At 34.6% G+C, this 9,457-nt stretch overlaps 1 protein-coding gene across 2 annotated transcripts; it reads left to right on the top strand.

Annotated features, from left to right (window-relative positions):
• Window positions 1-313: 313 nt before the first annotated feature.
• Window positions 314-8,572, top strand: LOC110607366 (UPF0678 fatty acid-binding protein-like protein At1g79260). Of its 2 annotated transcripts, XM_021746460.2 has the most exons (4): window positions 317-559; window positions 646-786; window positions 878-946; window positions 8,188-8,572. In XM_021746460.2, exons 1-4 carry the CDS (start codon window positions 398-400, stop codon window positions 8,305-8,307), a joined length of 492 nt encoding a protein of 163 aa, XP_021602152.1. In that variant the 5' UTR covers window positions 317-397; the 3' UTR covers window positions 8,308-8,572. The 2 variants fall into 2 exon arrangements, with proteins under 2 accessions (XP_021602153.1, XP_021602152.1); XM_021746461.2 differs by lacking the exon at window positions 878-946 and having other exon boundaries at window positions 314-559.
• The last annotated feature ends 885 nt before the right edge of the window (window positions 8,573-9,457 follow it).

The following is a 9,457-nucleotide window of genomic DNA, read 5'->3' as shown; positions in this document are numbered from 1 at the left end:
AATTCCAATTTATATTGTTAGTGATATTATGAGAATTTTTTTAACTTTACCCAAATAAAAATCAATTAAATTTTATGATTAAAATTATATTAAATTAAATAGTAAAATTAATTTTATAATTAAAATAATATTAAATCAAATAATAAAACTAATTTCAAAATAAATTATTTTTAAAATACACTCGATTTGATAATAAATATATTTAAATAAATTTAAAAATCTCCCAAATTCTACTATTTCCCCAATTTTCTATTAAAAAAAAAAATTCTTTCTAAGATTTAATTGAATTCACAAAATCAAGTTTATGGAATTGAACCAAATGTTATCTAGAAGGTGTCGAGGGTCAAGTGCCAAGGAAACTTTCTCGGTGGAGAAGTCAAAGACGGAGAATTAGGCAATGAACAATAAGACGCCATCGGAAGCAGCAGCGCTGCACCCGGCAATCGCACCGCTATCATACCTGCTGGGGACATGGAGGGGCCAAGGGGAAGGTGGTTATCCAACTATTGCTTCTTTCTCTTATGGCGAAGAGCTCAATTTCTCTCCCATTTCTGGCAAGGTTCGTTCGATTGCTTCTCCGCTTTTTATCTTTCTTTCCAAAGGATAAAACTCGCTAAGCCCAAAAGTGCATTATCTCTTCTGTAGCCTGTGATAGCTTATACTCAAAAGACATGGAAGCTCAGCTCTGGAGAGCCTATGCATGCAGAGAGCGGCTACTGGCGGCCCAAGAGTGATGGCTCTATCGAAGTTGTCATCTCCCAGAGCACTGGTCTTGTCGAAGTTCAGGTTTTTCCTTTGTAGGCATTTTATGTCTCCTAGTTTTATATTTTATGGCATTGGTTTTAAGCTAAACTGTATATGTACTAATTGCATCTAGAAAGGAAGCTATAATGCACCAGAGAAGACAATCAAACTTCACAGTCAAGTAGTGGGCAATGCTTCTAAGGTAGCTTCACAAACCCTATGTATTTTTTCTTTTCAAGATTCATCAACACTGTCTAATTTATTCTATTTCATGGGTGACTTTGCATGATCAAAGAATTCAGGGGTGATTTATGATCATACTATATTACTGCTGAATGCTGATGTTCTAAGTTGTCTGCCAGTCAATAAGCTTGAGGGTAAAAAAGAGAGAAAGAAAATACTTCATTTAAAGCTAAAGTTGATAATTAATGATTCACACGATGGTTAGGATTATTCTTTAGGCCTTGTAAAATGATCCTGCAGCAATTTTTGGAGAATTTGTTGGTTGCTTCATTCTGGAGTTTTGGTGCCTAATTTATAATACAAATAGTGTAAATGATATTGTTCTACAAGAAAAGCCTTAATTTGTATGACAAATGGACTAAGTGCATTTTGTCCTTTTATCTAATTCCAAGCATTGAATCTTCTGTGAATTTCTGCTTGAGAGCGTAAAGTATTTCTTTTCAATGAGTGTTTTACAATTGAGAATTAGTGTTTTACAATTGGATTCAGTTTGTCAATTATTGAATTACAGTTGATCAAGTGATCAATGTGACCATTCACACAAGTGAAAAACATTCAAGTTGGATCAATTTCGTAAAATTTGATTTTATGTGGTTGAGTAAAATGATGTGTTTGATTGCCATTTGCACCTACTTTTTTCTTTCTAAAAAAAAGTCATGCAACTGAACCAAGTTGTTTAATTTTCAACTCTCACTAAGCAAGGATTAACTAGATTTTCAACTGTTTCTCCCTGTGAAAATCCATAAACAGGTTTCAAGATGGGAGGTGGGAAGGGCTTACTGTGGTACACCACGGATGCTGGATCTAAGGGTTCTTGCCTTGGAGTCAGCATTGGTGTTCAAATATAAGAATCATATACTTCTTTTCTTATCCCTCTCCCTTGTATATCTTCTCTGTTTCTTATATTAGAGAAGACTTGGTTGGTCCGAAAGATGGATTTGAAGCTAGGTTAAGTAGGAAATCCATGTTGTTTGACAGTTAGTCCATGGATTTTAATTTGGTTTTGATTTGGAATTTTTAAGTTTGTGATATGTGTCAAAAACTTTGGTTTATCATTGATTCATGATTTTTGGGGTAAAATTTCCATCCTTGTGTAAAAGTGGATACCAACTTAGCTTTTCTTCTTAAACTTTTTTGTATCACTCACTAGATGCAATTGATGGATTTTTTTTTTCACCAAAGTGGCAAAAACACTAAATATTATGCTTCCAAATATAAGTTTCCACAATGTTCAGGCACTCCTAGGCTCCTAGCATTATTTCCCCCCTTTATTATATGTGCACCTTCATCTAATCTCATGCCTCAATCAGGCTATAGAAATGGTTTGTTTGATACATACCATTTTTAGTCACAATTAGATAGGAGCAAAGAAGCCTTAAATTTGTGCATTTGGTGTTTATCTTTCAACTACAAATATTATGGAATTCTCTCATTGAATGACCATCTGGCATGAGTTTGTTATCATTTGATGACATCATTAAAACCTTTTTTTTGGAGAGGCAATAACTATAGAATAATTTTTACATAACTAGAAATAGATAGTCTAGGAACAGGCAAGATTTTCCCACTTTGTGCTTTATTTATGTCTTGGGATTTGCTCATTCTGTGGTTTATCTATCTTGGGATAATTGTCCCTGCAACATCTCCTAGTGAGAGACCTGACAGAAGGTTCCCTTTCTGCTCCATTCTCTTGCAACCTTGATTTTTAGATGCCTGATTTCAGAAGTTTAATTCTGTTCCATCTTCTAATTCCAGCCCAGCATATATCTTAACTGTACAGTACATACTGAACAAATCATTTGTCTGCAGTTGCCTTTATTTTTTCTTTAGAATGTGGAGTCACATATTTAAACCAGGGGTTTAGGACTTAGGGTCCGTTTCTTGAACAATTCCTTTACCATTCAAAACAAGGCAAGTTCTTTATATGCTCCTCCAGTACTTTGGAATGTTGCGTTATACTGCCTGTACTACCCTTCCCATTTCTAAATAGAGAACATGAAAATGGCCTCTAGAATGAGTAGAAGAGCTGAAGTATCGGAATGCTTTTCAAGTTTTGTGCCTGTAGAAAGATAATATTTGTTGTTGTATCACAATAAAGATTACAACCTATTTATACATGAGAGACGGTATCTAAACAGGAAGGAAAATCAAGTCTATGATTATACAATCCCTAAGATTAAGTAACTAACCCATCTATCAATATTTACTTCCTATATTAACATATTTACTTCCTATAACCTATAACACTCCCCCTCAAGTTGGAGCATAAATGTTAATCATGCCCAACTTGTTACATATATAATCAACTCGAGTTTCATTTAGAGCTTTAGTGAAGATATCTCCTAATTGTTCTCCAGTTCGGATATGTCCTGTTGATATTATCTTTTGTTGGACTTTTTCACGAACAAAATGACAATCAGTCTCGATGTGTTTAGTCCTTTCGTGAAATACTAGATTGGAGGCAATATGGATAGCTGCTTGATTATCACATCACAACTTAGCAGGCACCGAATTTGTGAACCCAACTTCTAATAGTTGACGTACCCACAAAACTTCACAAACAGCTTGTGCCATGGCTCGATATTCAGATTCAGCACTAGAACGGGAGACCACATTTTGCTTCTTACTGTTCTATGAGACCAAGTTACCTCCCACAAAAACACAATACCTAGAAGTTGATCTCCTATCAACCTTCGAGCCTGCCCAATCAGCATCAGAAAAGCATTCAATATTTGAGTACCCATAGTTACCATATAATAGCCCTCGCCCTGGGGCTCCTTTAAGGTAACAAAGAATCTGTTCCAAAGCATCCCACTGGGCAATAGTAGGAGAGGACATAAACTGACTTACCACACTCACTGAATATGCAATATCAGGACGAGTCACCGTCAAATAATTCAGCTTGCCAACTATTTTTCTATACCTTTCAGGATCTGCAAATGGCTCACTGTCTTCTGTGGTAAGTTGAAGGTTAGGGGTCATTGGGGCACTACAAGGCTTAGCACCCAATTTTCCTATTTCTACTAACAAATCAAGAATATATTTTCTTTGAGACAAGAAAATGCCTTTCTTACACCACATAACTTCGATTCCCAAGAAATATTTCAATGAATCCAAATCCTTTGTATGAAACTGTGTTTTAAGAAATTCTTTTAGGGATGTGATGCCAGCAATTTCACTTCCTGTGATAACGATATCATCCACATATACTACAAGCAAAATTACTCCACTATTAGAATTTCTATAAAACACTGAGTGATCACACTTACTCATCTTTATTCTAAACTGTTGGACCACTTCACTAAACCTGCCAAACCATGCTCGAGGACTCTGTTTCAAGCCATAAAGGGATTTTCAAAGTCTACAAACCTTGCCTGACTCCCCCTGAACAACAAAACCAGGTGGTTGCTCAATATAAACCTCCTCCTGAAGATCACCATGAAGAAAAGTATTTTTAATATCCAGTTGATGCAAAGGCCAATCATGTGTAGCTGCCAAGGAAATAAGCAATCGAACAGATGCGAGCTTGACAACTGGGGCAAATGTATCAGAATAGTCAACTCCATAAGTTTGTGCATAACTTTTGGCCACTAAAAGGGTCTTGAGGCGAGCAACAGATTCATCAGGATTTACTTTCACTGCAAACACCCATTTGCACCCAATAGCCCGCTTTCATGGGGGCAAGGACATCAACTCCCAAGTACCATTAGTGTCAAGGGCCATCATTTCCTCTTCCATTGCAGCACGCCAACCAGGATGGGATAAAGCTTCAATAATGGTTTTGGGAACTGAAATAGAATCTAAAACAGTGGCAAAACAGCGAGAAGAAAAGGATAATTGATCATAAGAGACACAAGCTGAAATAGGATAAGCGCAAGTACGTTTACCTTTGCGAAGAGCATTGGGCAAATCCAAATCAGACAGTGAAGGATCAGTGGGAGCAGGATCTGTCAACGAAGAAGCGGGTAGTGGAGCGGAGTCAGAGTCCTCTAAGCGTCTGGAATACACATGAAAGATGGGAGGGCGACCTGGCACATGAGCAAAAGGTGTAGGAGTAGTTTGAGGAGACAGAGAGCGAACAGTGTGTAACAAGAGGTCATCTTCCTCCCCTTGCGTGTTATAAACAGATGATGGCGGAAAAAACGGAGTGGACTCAAAGAATGTTACATCTGCAGACACAAGATACCGATTCAGATCAAGAGAAAAACAACGATACCCTTTCTGACGTTGAGAGTAGCCAAGGAAGACACATTTGAGTGATTTAGGATCCAATTTAGTAATCTGTGGACGAACATCACGAACAAAACAAGTACACCCAAAGATACGTGGTTCAATAGGAAACAAAGATTTAGTGGAAAACAAAATATTATAAGGAATATCACCATGAAGGATGGAGGAAGGTATGCGATTGATCAAAAACAAGCCGTGGATACAGCATCAGCCCAAAAACATTTAGGTACTTTCATTTGGAATAAGAGGGCTCTGGCTACTTCAAGAAGATGTTAATTTTTTCTTTCAGCAACTCCATTTTGTGAAGGAGTGTCAATACAAGAGGACTGATGAAGAATCTCTTTTTGTAACAAATAAGATTGAAATTCCCCAGAGAGATACTCTTTAGTATTATCACTTTGCAATATACGAATGGGAATATTGACTTGGGTTTGGATTTCAGCATGAAATGCACAAAAGATAGAAAATAATTCTGAACGACTCTTCATTAAAAATAACCAAGTAGTACGAGAGAAGTCATCAACAAAAGTAATAAAGTACTTAAAGCCAGACTTAAACACAGTAGGACAAGGACCCCAAACATCTGAATGTACTAACTCAAAGGGGACGAAGCTCGTTTATTGACTTGAGACACTGAAGGTAAACGATGATGTTTGGCAAATTGACAAGACTCACAATCTAAAACAGACAAAGAATGAAACTGTGGATATAACTTCTTCAAATCTGAGAGAGAAGGATGTCCCAAACGACAATGAACATCAAAAGGTGTTAAACGCGTGAAACATGCAAGAGATCTAGGTAGTTACTGATCCAAGACGTAGAGACTCTCTGACTCACGCCCTCTACCAATAATTTGCTTCGTCGAAAGATCTTGAAAAATATAGTGATCAGGAAAGAATGAGGCACAACAATTCAATGCACGAGTGAGTTTACTAAGAAAAAGCAAATTAAATGCAAACTTAGGGAGACATAACACATAGGATACAGAAAGAGAAGAGTTAAGTTGACATGACCAGAACCCATGACAAAAGATTTAGTACCATTAGCAAGAGTAACATAAGAAGGCGATGCATGAGACTCAAGATTGGACAAAAGGATAGAATTACCTGACATATGATCGGTAGCACCAGAATCAATAACTCATTTGGAGGATGAAGATACAAGACAAGCAGTAGAGTTACCTAACTCGGCAATTGCAGTGATAGAGGAGGAATTAGAGGATTTCAGAGATGCATGGTATTGGATGAATTGTGCATACTCATCTGCAGATATCAAAATTCCCTGATCTGAAGGGGCCTCAACTGCCATATACGCTATTTGTGTGTGCTGATTCTTATTCTGTAGAACAGTGCCCGTGAACAATACCGAAAAAAAAACACCTCCACCCAGCACCCAAACGGCAAACAAACCTCAAATCTGACAAGGGGACGGTGTGGCAACTCCAGCAACGGTGAGATTCAAATGTTACCCTTTATGGGTAATCCAAATGAACATAGCCCTAAGTCTCAAAAAATATAAAACTTGACGAGAGAGAAAAATTAAATCTCTACGAGAAAGGCTCTGATACCATGTAGAAAGATAATATTTGTTGTTGTATCACAATAAATATTACAACTTATTTATACATGAGAGACGGTATCTAAACAGGAAGGAAAATCAAGCCTATAATTATATAATCCCTATGATTATATAATCCCTATGATTATATAATCCCTATGATTATATAATTCCTAAGATTAAGTAACTAACCCATCTATCAATATTTACTTCCTATATTAACATATTTACTTCCTATAACCTATAACAGTGCCAACAAAGCTTTTAGCACCGTGTAGGCTGTTTGTGAAAACCCTTTTCAGCATTTCAAACAGGTGGAAGAAGGTAATATGCCTAGGGAGTTCACAAACTTGTAAGCTGATATTAACATGATAGATAGAGAACCTATGTTCAAGAAGCTCATTTCAATCTTAGAAGTAAAGCACCATCTTTGGCAGCAGAAATCACAGTGATTATACATTTTATGTTTGTTGCAGATATAAGAGTATTGCACTCACCTGCAAGCTTAAACTTTTAGGTTGAACGATTCCTTAATATAAAACCAGAGCCTCTCATGTGAAGAGGTCTACAAATTTCGAATCTTTGCATTCTCAATTTATTAATTGATTATTTTGGCACAAGATAAAGTGGATCGTCTTGTTGATGCTTCAAGCCTAGTGGGTATTCATATGCGTGGATGTGTTGTAAATATAAGACTAATATTTGGGCCCTCAATTTACAAGTTCTAGACTTTTATGTTCAGTGGTTCCCTCAACCTGAGATAGCTTTGAGGTGAAGTTAGTCCTAGTCTATTTTCTCAATATATTATTAAAGCACGGTTTGAGTTGTGGGTTACAGCTGTCCATAGGCTATGTAATTGAGCCCATCATAGATTCTATTTGACTAATTGTCAAGTGACAAGCATGTGGTTGCACTTGAGCAAGAAGTGTTGCAAAATGAACTGGGATTGAAGCCCCACATAGAAAATCTATAAGCTGAAGGGCAGTATATATATGGTTGGGTTGCAACATTGACCTGTCTAGTTATTTTGATGCGTAGAACTACTCAATCATTTGTTTAAGTTTGTATAAAAATATATGTCCAGCACCTTCTTTGAATTTAACAGTGTTTCCTGGCTTTGCTGTCATGATAGTCTGTAAACTATTTTAAATTTTTTACTTGGGATAAAATAATGTTACTAGAATTTGTCCATAGATAGAAAATATAAGGAGAAATGTTGAAAATCAATATGTAAAGCTGGTATTATTAGTGTATAATGTATTTATATTTCTAAAATGAAAAGAGAATGCAAGAAATTGATGAATAAAATAGAGGGAGTGTAAGAAGTACTGTATGGTTTAACACTTTCAAGCTTTAAGGTACAGATTTCTTCTGTCTAATTATCAATGTCTTGCATTGTTTTCGTTTTCACAGGTGAAAGAGATAAGTCGGACGTTTGAATTGGTGAATGGAGAATTGTGTTATTTGGTACAAATGGCTACCCATCTAAATAGTCTTACACCACATTTGAAAGCTGTGCTCAAGAAGCTCTAATGGTGTGGCATCCTTGATTGGCTCATGAATGGTGTTGCAGCTGGTTAGGGTTTGACTTCTTTGATTTAAGTTACCCTCAGGGTAAATTCATGTTTACCTCATCTTTAAATTATTTCTGCAAAAGATACCTTAAAAACTTTCTTTGCTTATTCAATTGAGTTGAACTCCAATAATAGGTTTACAAAACGAGTAATGGACTGATTCCCACGAGTCTGGGTAATTGTTCCTTTTTACTTATTAGTGGTGTTTAATTTAGTTTTTTTTATTACTTTCTCTATTCTATAATTTTTGTTCTATCATTTTTTTTTTTCAAATTTTAAAATTAATGTTCACTCTGTTTTTTAGTTTTAAAATTTTTGTCCATTTTCACTTTTAGATTATAATAACATATAAATTGATTATTAAATTTATATTTTTTAATAGATGCGAACAAGTATTGTGGGTAAAAATGATGGGATTGTGGGAGTTTTTTTAAATAAATTTAAAATTTCAATTTAATTTTGAGATAAAAATTTTTCATATAAGTATTTTTTTTTGTATAAATTAATATAGCAGGTATTCATGTTCAATTTAGTTCAAATCAAGAAAAGAATTAGCAAAATAAATTGAGAATTAAATTAAAATTCTTTTTATCTAAATCAAGCAATCAAAATATTTAGCTAAAAAATTGAACCAAATAGAGTATAAATTAAAATTCAAGCTAAACTCTTTTTTAACACATTTTAAAATCAGGTTGAATATTAAATATAAATAAATTTACATTTAGTACATTAGGTAAATTTTACTGATATCCCTGAGGTGTTGTAACAGTATTTTTTAAAAATTTTAATTTGTAATATAAAATTTTTTAAATTTTAATATAAATAATATAAAACTCCATGTAATTTACTGTAATCAATTTTATTAATTTTAGATTATATTATTAGTTAAATGTTTTTAAAAATTTAAATATTTTTAATTAATTAATTAATTTTCTTTTTCCATTTCCTTATCTCTCTCCTCACGCTCTGTTTAGTCAATTGATTATAGTATTACACATTATATATCAAACAGAACATGTTAAAAAAAAATTTAATAAATATTTCCATAAAAGTAAAAATATTAGACAGTCGATTATATTGCAATGGCTGAAATGATCGTATCAATAAAA

This window comes from Manihot esculenta, chromosome 16 (assembly GCF_001659605.2).
Source record: "Manihot esculenta cultivar AM560-2 chromosome 16, M.esculenta_v8, whole genome shotgun sequence".
NCBI classification, from domain to species: Eukaryota; Viridiplantae; Streptophyta; class Magnoliopsida; order Malpighiales; family Euphorbiaceae; genus Manihot; species Manihot esculenta.
This window is presented reverse-complemented; position numbering and strand designations above follow the sequence as displayed.

What these genes read in the sequence shown, in the direction of transcription:
- LOC110607366 (XM_021746460.2), top strand. Translation starts at nt 398, where the DNA reads ATGAACAATAAGACGCCATCGGAAGCAGCAGCGCTGCACCCGGCAATC. An exon ending in CTGGTCTTGTCGAAGTTCAG is followed by an intron (nt 787 to 877) that starts GTTTTTCCTTTG and finishes AATTGCATCTAG; the next exon opens with AAAGGAAGCTATAATGCACC. An exon ending in TAGTGGGCAATGCTTCTAAG is followed by an intron (nt 947 to 8,187) that starts GTAGCTTCACAA and finishes TCGTTTTCACAG; the next exon opens with GTGAAAGAGATAAGTCGGAC.